General features: G+C 35.8%; 3 protein-coding genes across 4 annotated transcripts; 2 read left to right on the top strand and 1 right to left on the bottom strand.

The window, feature by feature from the left end:
* Window positions 1-9: 9 nt before the first annotated feature.
* On the bottom strand, window positions 10-1,073 carry LOC105967667 (uncharacterized). The gene is made up of 2 exons (XM_012992284.2): window positions 517-1,073; window positions 10-285 (listed from the first exon to the last, which is right to left on the bottom strand). The coding sequence occupies exons 1-2, from the start codon at window positions 961-963 to the stop codon at window positions 181-183; spliced, it is 552 nt and encodes a 183-aa protein (XP_012847738.2). The 5' UTR covers window positions 964-1,073; the 3' UTR covers window positions 10-180.
* Window positions 1,074-3,502: 2,429 nt separating this feature from the next.
* On the top strand, window positions 3,503-7,175 carry AGO7 (Argonaute family protein). 2 transcript variants are annotated; one of them, XM_012992215.2, is made up of 3 exons: window positions 3,503-4,221; window positions 4,447-5,626; window positions 5,708-7,175. In XM_012992215.2, exons 1-3 carry the CDS (start codon window positions 3,858-3,860, stop codon window positions 7,128-7,130), a joined length of 2,967 nt encoding a protein of 988 aa, XP_012847669.2. In that variant the 5' UTR covers window positions 3,503-3,857; the 3' UTR covers window positions 7,131-7,175. The 2 variants fall into 2 exon arrangements, with proteins under 2 accessions (XP_012847669.2, XP_012847668.2); XM_012992214.2 differs by having other exon boundaries at window positions 3,669-4,221; window positions 4,444-5,626.
* A 6,190-nt stretch (window positions 7,176-13,365) lies between these two features.
* LOC105967685 (uncharacterized) lies at window positions 13,366-15,286 on the top strand. Its single transcript, XM_012992302.2, has one exon. The coding sequence runs from the start codon at window positions 13,950-13,952 to the stop codon at window positions 15,021-15,023; it is 1,074 nt and encodes a 357-aa protein (XP_012847756.2). The 5' UTR covers window positions 13,366-13,949; the 3' UTR covers window positions 15,024-15,286.
* Window positions 15,287-16,571: the final 1,285 nt, after the last annotated feature.

The following is a 16,571-nucleotide window of genomic DNA, read 5'->3' as shown; positions in this document are numbered from 1 at the left end:
AACGGCTCGTGGAAAAAAAATGCAGTAGCTAGTTACGAACAGGTACAAGATGCACCGAGTATACGTAAGGAATTGTAAAACTCAATTCCAAGGGTATACAACTATACATTATACAATATACATTATACATACAAAGTTCTGAACCATTCTTTCGTGTTCTTCTAGTAAGCATTTCTGTGTTCACCTTGTGTTATTTATTCGTTTTACTCGAATAACAGGAACCCTTCGACGTGCTAGCAAAATCTCGTTCATTGTGGCAATTTGGAGCAAAAGCTGGTTGATTCTCTGCATAAGCATAGCCAACTATTAGTATAAACAGAACGAACGCATAAACGGGATGAAGCTAGGTAGCACATAATACACAAATTGAACTTATTTTATCAAATCGGTTTCTAAATTTACTAGAATTGATTACGTTACGCTTGCCCCTTAATTAATTATAAAACTCACAATATATTCTTCATACAGAGAATAATAATAATAAAGTTATAAAAGCCAAGAAGAATGAAATTAAACCTCGTCTTTTTCTCTTACGAGAGTCACGAGGCTCTCGTTTTCGCTCTTTAGCTGCACGCGCCTCCGCCACCATAGCAGAATTCTGAGGTGCAAGAACCAAACCAGCAAAACCGCAGCAGCAACTCCTCCTCCTGTCCATGCAAATGACCGAAATGCCCCTTTAGAAGGGACATATTTTCCGACCGTGCCAGCAAATCGGAAAATTCCGATCTGCGCATCTCCCAAACGCAGCCTTATCCATCTCCTTAGCACACCGTCATCGTCACTTTCCGACGACGGCAAGAGCAAACCGATGCTCGGTTCTTGCTCTTGCGAGTGTCGATTCTCGTTGCTAATTGGCAAATCCTCGTGGTTTCCAGGTGGGAAAATCGACGGCGCAGCTGTATTAATGGCGGAAAACGGAGACTGGATTTGCTCCCAGTCAGCAAATTCTTCTGGATTTTCCATGTTATTAATTTTGAAACAGTACTAAATACTTTGATAATCAAATTGTATTCATTTATATATATATTTATTCATTTTTGGTGGTAAATAAATTCAGCATTATCTTGATTATGAGGGTGTGATTAGATCAGTGACTTACTGTGTGTGTTGAGATTTTTTTTTTTGCTGGAAATTAAATATCTTGAAAATGATTTTGATAAAAGTTATAAAGAGAACAAAATTCCATGCAAAGTGATTGAGGAATTCCAGCAGTTGATGCTGATATGTGGGGACAATGCTTTTTCAATACTATATATTTTCAACAAATTAATTTTATTTTATTTATTATTATTATTATTATTATTATTATTTTATTTACTTCTTATTTTTGTAGAATAAAGTGAGCAATAAATGTGCATGAATATTAACTCCACTGTCACATATCAGGCCCTTAATTAGAAGCTACCCATTGTTTTAAGTGGGCTGATTAAACTCTTTTTCTAACGCAAAAGCCCATTGAATTTTAGCCGATCGGCAACAAATATTTTATTATAAATTAATAATACTATATATTATAATAATAATTATTATTATTATAATAGTAGTATTTATAGTTGTTAGTTACTACCGAGAATAAATTGGGAATCTTTGATGTTACACAAACATATCTAGAGCAGAGCGATTCCCACAATCCCATGTCTTAATTATCTCCTTCCTCCACCATTTCTTTATTTTTTCCAACCTTCTTTTTTTCTTTTTTTCTTTTTTTCTTTTATTTTTTTACATCCCGGCGTATCGTTTGTTTGATGCTACACAGTGACACACTGGTGATTATTAACCGTTGATCTACACACAATCACACATACCCACGTGTATGTGTGTTTGGTGAAAAATTATTTCACCACATTAATGGTTAATTAATAAGTGCACGATACATTTTAACATGTGTAGTATCTCAAAGACCTATTAAATCCAGGTGCATGATGATACTGACCAATCCAATTGAGCCACGTGGTTCATAACTCCAAAAAATGAAAAAAACTCTGTTTTGACAATAGATAAAAAAAAAAATTACATCTTAAAAAGGATAGGGCCACAATGAACATGATGTGGTGGATAAGTTGATAAATTCAAGGGCTTTTGCTAATCATATTGTCCCATCAACAATTCCAAAAACCAATAATTTATTTATATTTTTTTATATATATGTAGATAAATCTTAGTAAAATGTAATATATATATGACAATATTGAATCAAAAGGGTATCCAATCTTTTTCTTCCCACCAACCATATGAGTATGTTAAGAAAAGTTGGGCAAAAAGAAAGGGTAGCTTAATAGCTTTTAAGTGGGACTACATTATGGTCAACAAAGGGATTAAAATTTAAAATTAGGGACAATAAATAATAGGGTTATGTCTTTATGACTATGTTAATTACCTCACATTGCATCATCAAATTTTGATCATTTCTTTTAACTAGTAGCCGATGCTGATCAAGTATATTCACAATTTTTGAAACTCAAGTAAATCGGGAAAATATGGTCCCCTGCTAGTCTGCCATGTGTCCAATATGAACATGGGTTAAAATTCGAATGTCAAGTGAGAGACTCGGTGCATAGTAGAATTTTTTTCTCTCAAATCTATAAAGTCGAGGCAAACACTAAGTAACTCAATGATTAAGTCAACGGGAATATCATTCGTAGAGTAGAAAATTCTCTAAATTGTCAAGGAAATCTACCTCAAATAAATCATGAAGTTTAGTATTTATAGTCGAAATAGTCATTTTCGACAGGCTTTCCACTTGTTGGGCTTCAATTTTTTTTTTTTATCTTGTACAATTTCTCAATTCATTTCTTAATTACATCATTTGGGAGTACCATCATTATATCAAATGGTACAAATCCATCAATTATTATCCATTAGTACAAATGAATAAATGAATAAAAAACAATTCTTGACTATTCATTGTATACTATTTGGATGAAAATATAGAAAATGAATAGTCATATTCAATGGGGCATATATAGGAAACTCCTTCATATAATCCTACATTGTCTTCTTTCAATTAGCTAAGTTACAAGAATGAAACTGTGAAAATGCAAGATCTCCTTTTCAAATGTGTAAAAAAAAAATCGATTCTTTAGATGCTACACTCAGTAAAATAAAACGGGTTTATTTTTTGCCATCGTAAATTGACACGCAATCGTACATATAATATAAAACTTAAAACCAAATTAATTCGTAGATCGGATTAGACAGTTTGAGCCTTGAGGTGATTAATGGATGATTAGCAGCACTAATTAAGTTGCTAATCTTCAAAAGCATTAACAAACAAGAAAGCCTAACCTATCCTTTAGTTAGTTGACTTAAAAGAGTACATTAATCAAAGACAAAAGACAAGAACCTGTGCTTTGTGCCTTCTGGTTGTGGTCCTTTTCTTTTTTCCCTTGTGTTTTATATATAATTCAAGAAAGGCACGAGAAAACATTGATTAAATATTATTAAATAAAAAATAATAAAAAAATTGGCAAAATTATGGTAAAGGTCCCACCTTTTGCCTCCTGAACAATTAGTATTCAACCAGCTTCAGAAAACCCTGCTCCAGAACTGCAGAAGGTAAAAAGGAACAGCAGAGCGAAAAAAAAACAGAGAGAGATAGAGAGAGAGAGAGAGAGAGATAGAGATAGAGATAGATATATATATATATATATATATATATATATATATATAGAGAGAGAGAGAGAGAGAGAGATTTTCTGTCTCTGTGGGATTTGGCATTTACTACAGTTTCTTGCGTTGTATACTAAAAACCTCGCTCATCTCTTTCATGCAAATAGGCCCTTTTTGCTAAGTGAGAGACTCTTCACTCTGTTTTCTTCTTATCTCAAAACAAAAACAAAAAAAAAAAAAAAAAAGCCATGGAAGAAGAAAAACAACAAGAACAAAAGTCCAACACTAATAATAATAAAACAAGCAGAAAATGCAGTCCAAGAACAAGCAGTTACAGAGGCAGTGAAACTGCTTTTACCTACCATCATCATCATCACCAGCAGTTGATTCAGAACCCATATGGGTACGGGTACGGGTACGGGTACGGATTCGGGTTCGGGTTTGGTTACACGAATCAATACCAAACTTTCCCTGCTCTGCTTCCCCTGCCTCCCACCATACCTCTGCATCTCTCAGTTGCTCCTTGTTTCCCTCAAAACCATGGATTCGGGTCAAGAACCCATTTCAAGAAACCCACAAGGAATCACAATTACCCTGTTCCACCTGCACCAGGTAATTTTTATTTTATTTCTTTAATCTCTTTTTTTTTCACTTTTGCTCAGAACCCTTTTGAAATGCTTGAGCAATATCACAGTGTAATGAAATTTATTCTGAAATTAAAGACTGAAAGAGTAAATAAAAATTGAATCTTTAATGCAGAAGTGGAGAAAAATTGAATCTTTAATGTTTTATTAGCTGAAGTGGAGAAAAATTGAATCTTTAATGTTTTATTAGCAGAAGTGGAGAAGAGAGTGGTTTGTCACCCTAAAGAAAATGGAAGAAAGATTGTTAGTGATGCAAATAAAAAACAATTCCAAGTTGCAAGAAGACCAGATTCCGGCGGAATCGAAGGCAAGCCGATAACCCTCCTAGCCAATCATTTCCTAGTCGAATTCGACCCGTCTCAAAAGATCTTCCACTACGACATCGAAATCCATCCGAACCCGTCGAAAGAATTCGCAAGAATGATCAAACAGAAACTCGTCGAACAAAATTCGTCCATTCTCTCCAATGCCGTACCCGTATTCGACGGCCGGAGAACCATTTACAGCCCTATCGAATTCCAAGAAAAGAATCTCGATCTCTACATTAGCCTCCCGATATCTCCCCTTACGCCGTCGAAGGTTTTCCGCGTAAATATCAAGCTCGTATCAAAATTCGACGGAAAAGCCCCTAGCAATTACCTAAACAATGGAGTCGAATACGATTCGACCCCTCTTCCGCAAGAGTACATCCACGCATTGGACGTAGTTCTCCGAGAGGGTCCCACCGAGAAGTGTATACCTTCCGGAAGGTCGTTCTACTCGAGCTCGGTGGGAGGTGCGAAAGAAATCGGAGGTGGAGCTATTGCACTTAAAGGATTCTTTCAAAGCGTAAGACCTACACAACAAGGGCTTGCTCTCAACGTTGACTTCTCGGTTACGGCTTTCCACGAGAGCATCGGAGTGATCCCCTATTTGCAGAAACGGCTCGACTTTATGCAGGATCTATCCTGCAAAAGGGCGTTGAGTTTGACGAGCGAGGAGAAGGATGAAGTAGAGAAAGCACTCAAGAATATGAGGGTTTTTGTCTGCCATAGAGAAACCATGCAGAGATACCGAGTTTACGGTTTGACTGAGAAAGTTACGGAAGATCTTTGGTTTCCCGATAGAGATGGGACGAGTATGAGACTTACGAGCTATTTCAAGGAGCAATATGGGTACGATATACAGTATATGAATTTGCCTTGCTTGCAGATTAGTAGACGGAAGCCGTGTTATTTGCCGATGGAGCTTTGCGTGATTTGTGAAGGGCAGAAGTTTCTCGGAAAACTCTCGGACGATCAAACGGCGAAAATACTCAAAATGGGCTGTCAAAGGCCGAAAGAACGGAGGGCGATTATCGATAAAGTTATGAAAGGATCGTTTGGGCCAGCCAGGTTTATATATAAACTAAACTTCTTGCGTTTTTGTTTTCGTATCTCAATAGTTTGCATGATGATGAATTCTTGTTTTTACAGTGGTGATCAAGGAAAAGAATTTAAGCTTCGAATTTCGAAAGAAATGACGAAATTGACGGGCAGAATTCTCCAGCCTCCGAAGCTGAAGCTCGGAAACGGTGGCAATGTAAGAAATTTGACACCTTTTCGAAACGATCGACAATGGAACCTTCTAGACAGCCACGTCTTCGAGAGCACTCGTATCGAGAGGTGGGCGATCATGAGTTTCGGCGGGACCCACGAACAGAAATCCACCGTAGGCAAATTCACGAGCCACCTCTCTCAGAGATGCCAACACTTGGGGATATACCTCCATAAGAACACAGTAGTCGAACCGATTTACGAGCTGATGCACGTGCTCGGAAATCCGAAGCTTTTGGAGTCCAAACTCAAGAAAATTTATAATTCTTCTTCGGGACATCTCCAATTGCTCGTTTGTGTTATGGAGAGGAAACACAAAGGGTACGCGGACTTAAAAAGAATCGCCGAAACGAGGATCGGAATAGTGAGCCAATGCTGTTTGTACTCGAATCTTGAAAAAATGAGCTCACAGTTTCTCGCAAATTTATCTCTCAAGATAAACGCGAAAATCGGCGGATGCACTGTCGCCCTTTACAACACACTCCCTTCTCAAATCCCGAGGCTTTTCAGACAAGAAGATCCCGTTATTTTCATGGGCGCTGATGTCACTCATCCTCATCCATTGGACGATTCTACCCCTTCCGTCGCCGCTGTCGTAGGCAGTGTGAACTGGCCCGCTTCGAATAAATACGTCTCGAGAATGAGGTCGCAAACTCACCGGCAAGAAATAATCGAAGATCTTTGTAATATGGTTACGGAAATATTGGAGGATTTCTTACACGAGCTCTCGAAACTCCCGACTAGAATCGTATTCTTTCGAGATGGAGTAAGCGAAACACAGTTCCACAAAGTGATGCACGAGGAGCTGAAAGCTATTAAAGAGGCTTGCTCGAGATTTTCCGATTATGCCCCTCCGATCACTTTCGCTGTGGTGCAGAAGCGCCACCACACCAGATTATTCCCCACCGAGAATCAGTTATCGCCGGACGAGAATGTTTCGCCGGGGACAGTTGTGGACAGTGTGATCGTTCATCCGAGGGAGTTCGATTTCTATCTTTGTAGCCATTGGGGTGTGAAGGGGACGAGCAGGCCGATTCATTACCATGTATTATGGGACGAAAACAAATTTACGTCCGACGAAATGCAGAAGTTGGTGTACAATCTTTGCTACACGTTTGTGAGGTGTACGAAGCCTGTATCTATTGTGCCTCCCGTTTATTATGCGCACCTTGCTGCATATAGAGGCAGCTTGTATCTCGACCGATCGGATTCGAGTAGAACTATTTCAAGGGATTCGATACCGAAGGCGATGCCTTTACCTAAACTTAGTGAGAATATTAGGAAGTTGATGTTTTATTGCTGATCAAAATTTCCAGTTTATAATAAAGAAAATGGAAATGAATTATTATTTTTATTTATTTATTTTAAGTTTTTATCAGATCATTGTAGTTGTATGTTTTATCAATCTCTGTTCTTGAAGAGTTTTTTCTTCTAATACTTTCATTTATAATTTGAAATTGGGTAAATTACAGCCAACATTGAGTTAATGTAAAATTACGAAAAACTCCCTTTTATTTAGGTAATTACAACCACCCCTTAATTATGAATCTTCTTACACATCTATAAGATTTAAATTCAGTAGAATCTTCTAGATTCTATGAAATATTATCTAGTTTATACCCGTTTTATCCCATTTGAGCTCCACATTTACAATATGATCATAAGATGCGTCTCTTCATTTTTGGCTTACAAAATATGCATAAAAAACTGCATTTTGTACAAAACGAGTACAAACTAAAGAACATTCTACGGAATCTAGAAGATTTTGTTGAATTCGACACGATAAGAGTTAACGTTTAAAAAGATTCATAGTTGAGCGGTGATCGTAATTACCAAAATAGGAGGGGTGTTTTCGTAATTTACACAACTGAAAATATTATTTTTTGCGGGTGAAAATTAAATATGCATAACAGAAACTGAGACCTACCACTGTTGAGTTGACATTAATGAGCTGTATTGTCATTAAAAAAGAAAACAAATATCTTTTTTCAGAAGTGGCAAAAGGGAATTAATTAGTAAAATTAAAAAGAGAGTGAATTTTAGCTTCAGTAGGGCAAAACAGAGAGGAGAAGAGTATCTCAGTTGACAGCAGCAACCATAATGAATGGTCATCCTATTAAATATTTAATCCCTCTTCAGAATGTGTCATTGATACAATAAATTAAATAAAATGAATAGTCATATTCCAAATTGAAGAATGAATACAGAATCTAGGGGCATTATTGGAATTTGCAGAACTACTAGTAGGGAAAAAAAATAGAATTCTAGTCTGGCTACTCTCATAAATATATTTCACATAGAAACTCCCATTCTTAACTCTTTTTTCTTGCATTTATTACTTCTTTTTTTTGTGTTTTAATTTCTTCGATATTAATTTTTTGGATAAATTACGGCCGCTCCATCGAAATAAAGTTAAATTACGAAAATACCCCTGTTGTTTGCGTGATTACAATTACCTTCATCAACTATGGATTTTCTTACACATCCAGTCTTATGGTTGCAAATTCAAACAGAATTTTATAAACTCCGTGGAACGTTGTCTAGATTGTACTCGTTTTGTGCGAAAATGCAGTTTCTAATGGACCATAATTTGATATTTACAAGCCAAGAGACACATTTTATGATCATCTTGTTTCAAACTGTTGAGCTCGAATGGGGTCAAACGTATACAAATTTTGAAGAATATTACACGTAATCTAGAAGATTGAACAAAATTTGACACCACAAGAGTGAACGTGTAAGGAGTTTCATAGTTAGGGGCATGATTGTAATTGCTCAAATATTATGGATTTTTTTGTAATTTTGTCATAACATTAGGGTGAGCTTAATTAACACTAAATTTTTTTTCTTGGTGTATAGTAAAAGCATGGTATTGTCCCGAGTAAGTACTTACTATTCAGCTAGCTGAGCTGCAGTTGTTGCACAGAAACAGCCATGCAGAGACGTACATCAGAAGCCATCACTGATGAGAGAGAGAGAGAGAGAGAGAGAGAGAGAGAGAGAGAGAGAGAGAGAGAGAGAGAGAGAGAGAGAGAGAGAGAGAGAGAGAGAGAGAGAGAGAGAGAGAGAGAGAGTTAGAGAGAGAGAGAGAAAGAGAGAGGAGAGATGGGATATTATGAAGTAAAAAGAAAGCAGCGAGAGGGTGCTTTGTGAGTTCCTCATTTGTCTCTTCACATTTCATTTTCATAAAAATCCATTTTGTGTCTCTTATCAATTTACTAACCTACCCTTTACCCCACACTGCATGTGAATTTTGTTTTAAGTCTCTCTTGTGATCATGTACTATTTTCTCTGTCAGTCTCTCTTATCTGTACTCTGCCGTTTTATTTCGAAATACTTGACAAAAAACAAATTTAGAAAATTAGTGGATGAAAAGAATTGAGTGATTTTACACTATAAATAATTATTCACTAAACACATGTACACATTATGAGTAGATTATAATGGTGTAGAATCACCCGATATATTTTATCGGGTTTAGAATCTATAAAACCCGTACAGTTGAAAGGATAACGTAATTCCAACAAGTAACGGCCCATCAAACGGGGGAACTACGGAACTAAAGCAATTTACAGTAACGTCCATCAATCACAGTTTGGAATCTTGACCGTACGATTATCAGGTTTGGGCCCATCAAGTACCGACTGTCAATTTCTTGATGTGTGATGGACATTGTATTGTCCATTCACTTGCGAACCATGGGATCCCTCCCTCACACACTGATTTTTTTTTTGTATTATCAATAAAGAAGTATATTACTCCAGAAAAAAGATTAAAACAACTACAATTAAAGATTTGAAATTTATTACAAAATAAATTTGTTTAAACAAGATCAATAAATGTTTTATAATAATCTTTAAATCTACATAACCAGAAAATTCAGTTAAACCTTTTATCAAGACAGAATAAAGATATATTTTCAATTTACGGTAAAATTTTAAAAATTAGTAACATAAATAATTTATTCTTGTAGAGAACTGCGCTCGCGGTAAAGTTAAATATCGCAAAACACCATAATAAACATAAAAATCAAAGCTTATATAGAACAGAAGCAAAACATGATTTCTGCAATATTTTTCAAGTAATTGTCAAAATAATAATAATAATAATATCAGAAAATTGACAAACAACTTAAGAGTGTCGTAAAATGCACACATAAAACATCGTAATCGATTAATCTGCACAAACTCAATGAACTTAACTGTTGTAACAAGAAAAAATAAAAATCCTAATCCTTTTCTCTTCATTTACTAAGTTAGGGGCGATGACTGCAGAGGCTTTCAAGATTTGCTATCAAGGTGAAAATTATTTTAATCGAATTGTCAACTAATGCTAAAGATCAAGTCTTACAAAATTACCTAGGGGAGGATTAACGAATTGTCGAATTCCAAACTCGGACCATCAGTTTCTCAGTAGCTGTTGATACTTCCTCTGCGATTTCGTCATCTTCAGCGTCGTAAGCTGTTACAATTACAAGTAACAACTATTAAACGATACGATTATGTAGATAGTAATAGTTATAAGTTATAACTACTAAGTTTAAATTGCTGCAGTAATTTTAATTGGACCTTCAAACCCAATTATACCACATATCCCCGTTATCATTCATAAAATGGAGTTGAGAAACATTAACCTCGTCCCTTTTGTTATGATATTGAGCCTCAACTTTACCGGAGAAGTGTAGCACACTATTAAGTCGTTGTCACTAATTATAGAGTTCAATACGCACGATATAGAAACAGCAGAAAGAAGCCAGGCAAAATATAGACAAAATCAGTCAACTGAATAAAGTCAGCTTCCCGAATGAACAGCCAAAGATAAAAGCTAATAACTTCAATTAAGCGAACTCATATTAAAAATATTTAAAAAAAAAAAATCATAATAAATTGTCGTATTCTTAATATTTTTTGCATACAGAGTTGAAAACATCTCTCTCTCTTTTTTTTTTAAATGTTCCTGGTAAAGAAATTGATCACGCCCCCAATCGGAATTCGGTTCCTCAAACTATTGTTTAATTTGCATAGAATGGCCATATACCACTAAAAAGAGATTCAGATGCATCATTACGATGGCAAATCTTACACACCATATATACATTGATGCGGAAAGTTAGAAAGTCACGTTCGAAAAAAAATTGAGCATATTGTATTACTCATACGAACGTGCACGGGATTAATGTACACAAGACCACAATCTGCAGAAGCCAGAAAGTTGAAGTATTTCTCGTGTATTTGCCAACTCCGAAAATGTTATTTACTCTAGAATCGGTATTTTAATTAACTACCTATATAATCGGGAAAGATGGTGTGAGCTATAAATCCAGTAGCTCTGTTTCACTCCAAGAGATAAGATTTATTCATGCATCTCCACACAGGTTGAAACATAGATGATAATAAAGAGATTAAAAAAAGCTATGATGTAACTTTTTCACTGAAAATCACTTAAAGAGGCATGAAAAAATATCTTCATTGATCCAACAATTAGGTCAATCGGCTTCATGAACACCCAAAAAGAAGATGACGTGGCAGCGAATCATGAATTCGAAAAAAATAAAGTAATAAAATTAACCACCAGTATGAACACAAAACATCAAATTCGATCGCTTTCTTAACATCCTCAGATGCAATCTTCATAAAAGTCTAGATTAAACACACAGTGCAGCACTAAATTATCAATTTGAAAATTAATTGCGGAAAAGAACAGAATAATTAATCCTTGGAACAAACGGAGCAGAGATGTTTGTGGAATTAACGTTCAAATAAAACGAGATATGAAACCCTAACCTTGAGCTTTTAGGATCCAATTTCCCCTTATCCATTCGCGGCGGTGGGGGTGAATCGACGCGCCAATTGTTTTTTGTATAGTTTTCATTTATAAATTATATTTAGAGGGAAAATATTAACTTCACACTTTCATTTAAATTGAGCCCATTGGGATATGTTTTGGGCCGGTTTTAACTTTTGAGACCATATTTTAATGGGTAAATTACAACCACCCCTGAGGTATGGTCAAATTACGAAAACCCCCATCTTGTTTGGATAATTACAACCACCCCCAACTCCTCAAATTTAGTGGAATCTTCGAGATTATATGGAATATTATCACTTTTGTACCCGTTTTATCCCATTCGAACTCTACATTTTGAAGTAAGATGATCGAAAATGTGTTTTTTGTCTTGTATATATCAGATTGTGGTGCATCATAAACTGTATTTCTTCATAAAACGAGTACAAACTAGAGCATATTCCACGAAATCTAGATGATTATGTTTAATTTGACACCATAAGGGTGGAGGTGTAAGAAAAAATCATAATTGAGGGGTAGATGTAATTATCCGAACAAGAGTGTTTTTTGTTTTGTAAATTAACTATACCTCATGGGGTGTTTGTAATTTACCCTATTTTAATTGGTTTTTTGGAAAGATATCCTAAAAAAATTAAATTGAAAATAAATAAATTAATGTTTGCTTTAATTTAAAGAATATAAATTTTAGATTGTGACAGTCAAATCATAATATTTTAAAATTATTTAAAAAAAAATAAAATGTTTTTTATTTTTATTTTAATTAAAATATTTTACTATAACAATTAAATCAAGAAAAGTCATCCATTTTCAAAATTAATCACACAAAACAGAGTTACCTAATTCAGAAAAGGAAAAAAAATTAAATTCTTAAATTCCATGTAATAAATATGTCAACTAAGTTGACGAAAACCAATTTCGTAGTCAATGTTGTATCGCTATATACCAAAAAAGTAAAAACCACTTTTCATGTCAATTTGCTTAGTAGTTAGGATGTACAAATCAAAGATCCACAAAATATCACTATTCCCAATCAATCATTATTCATTACATGATTTTCTTATACAAAATTGCTCATACAAATTTGTCATGAATCTCGTAGAATACAAATAATACCACTTAATTAAAGAGATTAAAAAACTATGTATATATTAAAAGATAAAAACAAAACAAAATCAAATAATTACAAAAAACTGAAATAATAATGTCGTTTCGATTTCACAACTGGAGTTTCAACTTCAAACGTGATTTTAAGTAATTTCTAGTCTGGTTTGGCAAAATTCAAAACGCTCCAACTGCAGTCCTTCGAATTAGCTTTTGAATCCAATTTGAATCATCTTGATATATGTTTGGTGACAAAGTTATGCATAAGTGAGTTACATTATGGATTTTAAATAACTAAAAACATAAAACTTGCGTGCAATGTTTATTGTTTCATGTATATATTTCTCATCCGACATCCAATTTTAGCCGATTCGAACTATATTAGAAAAGCAAACTCACAAATTCCATGTTCAAGTTTTTCTAAATACACACTAAACAATCCCCAAAATCACATTAGAAGTCGAATCAGGATCATTGAAACCGAAACAATCAGGATCATTGAAACCGAAACGACATTTACCACATCCCAAACAAAAATAATGTTAAATCTGGGGTTGCCACGTGTCAAAAAACAAAAAGGGGGGAAACGAGTCAACCTATAGATACAGTGCAGCTGCACACAGATTATAGCGCCACGGTAGTCTTCGCTTTCGGTCTTGGGTGATTCCTCTCCTCCTCCCCCTTCCAAAATGCCGTTCATTTTTGACTCCCTCAAAATCCAAATATAGATTTATTATTCTTTTCTCCTTCTTCACACTCTTAATCACAGATCTCTCTCTCTCTCTCTCTCTCTCTCTTCAATCTCTCTCCCAACGTGACCTTTCCTACGTTTCTCGTGAGCTATAATCTGACAAGCGCTTCTTCTCGTTTTTTTCTTTTGCATCCCCGTACATTATATGCCCTGATCGATTACGTTACAGATGTATTGAATAAGTGTTTTCAGCTTTCTAGGGATTTTGCTTGAAGCGTGAATTTTTCCACAAATGGAAAATGGAGGTGGAGGAGTCAATGCGCGATCTTCGGTTTCGTGGAGGTATGCTTTGTTGAGTGCGCCTCTTGTGTTTGATTTTAGATCTGAATGAGATTTCTCCAAAATATCTGTCTAGGGTTGTTTCGGAAGTGCGATTGAATTGGGGGTATTCCGCTTTTGTTTCTTAGGATTGATTAATTTGTTTTTTCTGGGATTTTGATAAGTGGAGTAAAATTGTGCAAAAAAATGGAAGTATCGAGTGGGTTGAACCCAAGACCCAACTCACATGCATTGGATAGAGATATAGATCATGAGGAAAAAGAAGCGGCCGATATCGAAAAACTCGAATTGGAGACCGTTGTGCACGATTACCATTTTCGCTCCATGAGCGCTCTGGAAATTTTGAGAGAAACTGTCAGGATTCTTCGGTACAATTCGGCAGGGTTTATGGCGATTGTTGCAGTGTTAATCTGCCCAGTTTCTGCTGTGGTTTTGTCTAATGTGTTGGTTAATCAATCCCTATCAAAGTGGCTATCTATACGCCTATTGCTAGTCGCAAAGTCGAGCGGACTCCCTCTCAGGCCTTTCGTCAAACACTCGTGCCAAAAGTTGTCGGAAACGGTGGTTTCGGTTACGCTATCCTTCCCTTTGTTCATCACACTATCTCTTCTGTCCAAGGCTGCTGTGGTTTACTCGGTCGACTGTACTTACTCAAGAAGGAAGTTCGATTCTTCGAAGCTATACGTGATCGTTTCCAAGATTTGGAAGCGCGTGGTTTTCACGTACTTATGGGTGTGCTTAGTAGTTTCCGGTTGCGTCACTTTATTCCTAGTACTATTGATAGTAGTGAGCAGTGTGTTCTTCTTGATTATGGGCTTCCCGTCGGACTTGATTCTTTATCCAGCTATGGTGGTGGGATTTCTATTCTCGGTCGTTTTAGCAAACACGATTATTATCTGCAACATTGCGATTGTGATATCTGTTCTTGAGGATGTTTCGGGCCCACAGGCTTTGCTGAGATCAAGCTCGTTGATAAAAGGGCAGACTCAAGTCGGGCTGTTGATATTTCTTGGGTCCACTATAGGAATGGCGTTTGTGGAGGGTTTGTTCGAGCATCGGGTGAAGACGCTTAGCTATGGAGACGGCTCTTCTAGAATATGGGAAGGGCCTCTCTTGGTGGTGATGTATTCGTTTGTGGTGCTGATTGATTCGATGATGAGCGCGGTTTTCTACTTCAGCTGCAAATCTTATCGGATGGAATCTGCAAACGAGGAAAACGAACCTGTTTTGGAGGCGCTGACTATTCCGAGTGTTCAATGACACCCGTCTTTGTCTTTTTTATTGTTGATTGGCAATGAAAATGTGAGATCTGATGAAAGGTTCTTGAAAATCGAGCATTTTTGTGCAGAGGAGAGGACAAGCCAGAATGTAGGTGAGGGTTTCTGAAAGTTACAGACATGATATTTTAGCATTCCTCCTTTTTTATAGAATTGTTATTCAATGATTTGTTGATAACTTGATATATCTTTACTTGTAAGTTGTGTTCCGAAAAATATGAATAAATTGCAATTGTTTGGCTGTTCGAGAAATGTTCTTTTATTTTTAATTAGATTTTTACACAGTCTCAAAACAATTATACAATGCTGACTTTTATAAGTCATTCAGTAAAGTAAACTTGGTTCGAAAGATTCTCTAAATGAACGCGTTTTTTGTCAATGTTAAAGATTGTTTGATTCTGTATTCGATTTTAAAAATTATATTTGGATTTATTTTGATCTATGATCATTGTGCATATGATTAATATATTTATCAAGATATCCATTGATTCCAGTCTCACACACTGAAACACACACACACACGATCATAGTAATGTCAACCGAACAGGGCCCAGATCTATGGAGACTACTCTCCGATACATCGAAGATAATCGGCACTCAGCCCCGCCATTTTTGGGCCCTTTCACTTCTCTTCGTCTTCCCAATCTCATTTGCCACCCTCGTTTATGAGTTCCTTTTGCAGCAGCCCGATTCATACGGCAAATCGCTATATACGATCCACATTCTGTATTGATGATGGTGAGTTTGTTCGAGTAGATGTCCGATTAGACATGTCCACGGTTCAGAACCTGCTCCGCCACACTTCTAACATCTATGACCTGGTCCCGACCCACCTAAAAGACGAGTTGACAGATGGGTCAAGAGTCAAGGCCAGTCATCAGGTTAACCGGTTCTCGGCTAATTCCAGACCGATTAGAGGTCGAACCCGCCCAGCTTAACTCTAAATTCAAAATTGGTCCAGACCCGAGCATCGAAGTAGTCTTTATATATTTTTCGAAAAACAAAATCGGATCTCCATAAAACTTGATTATGTACCCTGCTATGGTGATGGGATTTTTATTCTCTCGTTTTAGCAAACTTGACTCTTGTAAGTTGTACTCAATGGATTCTGAAATTATGAATTGGCAGGTTTTTTTTTTGCAGTGCATGGGATAATATTTCAAAAGTGAAAAATAATAATTAATTTTATGTACAATAAGAAGTATAATAAAAAAAATTATTAGTGATTAACAACATTAATATTTATACAAATTTAATAATACAAACTCGTACCGAAAAAATTTATATTAACTTAATTGTCAAATTATGAAATTTACAATTAAATGAAGCAAATAAGAATTAGATAGGAGATAAAAATAATAATAACAGTTAAAAAGAGAGTAAACTGCAAAAACTACCCCTGTATAATCTCGAAATAGCAAAAATCCCCCTGTGATAAATAAACTAGCAAAAACCTCCCCTGTGAAATTATTTAAATAGCAAAAACCCCCCTATGGAACTATTTGAGGGTTGACTTGATATAAAAAGACAC

This window comes from Erythranthe guttata, chromosome 12 (assembly GCF_056151865.1).
Source record: "Erythranthe guttata isolate IM_541 chromosome 12, IM_541, whole genome shotgun sequence".
In the NCBI taxonomy this organism is placed as follows: Eukaryota; Viridiplantae; Streptophyta; class Magnoliopsida; order Lamiales; family Phrymaceae; genus Erythranthe; species Erythranthe guttata.
The sequence above is the reverse complement of the archived record's forward strand: the minus strand, read 5'-3'. Positions and strand labels throughout refer to the sequence as shown.

Bases quoted from the DNA above. Each gene is read 5' to 3' on its own strand.
- AGO7 (XM_012992214.2), top strand. From the start codon at position 3,858: ATGGAAGAAGAAAAACAACAAGAACAAAAGTCCAACACTAATAATAAT. The intron at 4,222-4,443 runs GTAATTTTTATT...ATGTTTTATTAG, and splicing joins CCCTGTTCCACCTGCACCAG to CAGAAGTGGAGAAGAGAGTG. The intron at 5,627-5,707 runs GTTTATATATAA...TTGTTTTTACAG, and splicing joins GGATCGTTTGGGCCAGCCAG to TGGTGATCAAGGAAAAGAAT.
- LOC105967667 (XM_012992284.2), bottom strand. From the start codon at position 963: ATGGAAAATCCAGAAGAATTTGCTGACTGGGAGCAAATCCAGTCTCCG. The intron at 286-516 runs GTTTAATTTCAT...ATGCTTATGCAG, and splicing joins TCGTAAGAGAAAAAGACGAG to AGAATCAACCAGCTTTTGCT.
- LOC105967685 (XM_012992302.2), top strand. From the start codon at position 13,950: ATGGAAGTATCGAGTGGGTTGAACCCAAGACCCAACTCACATGCATTG.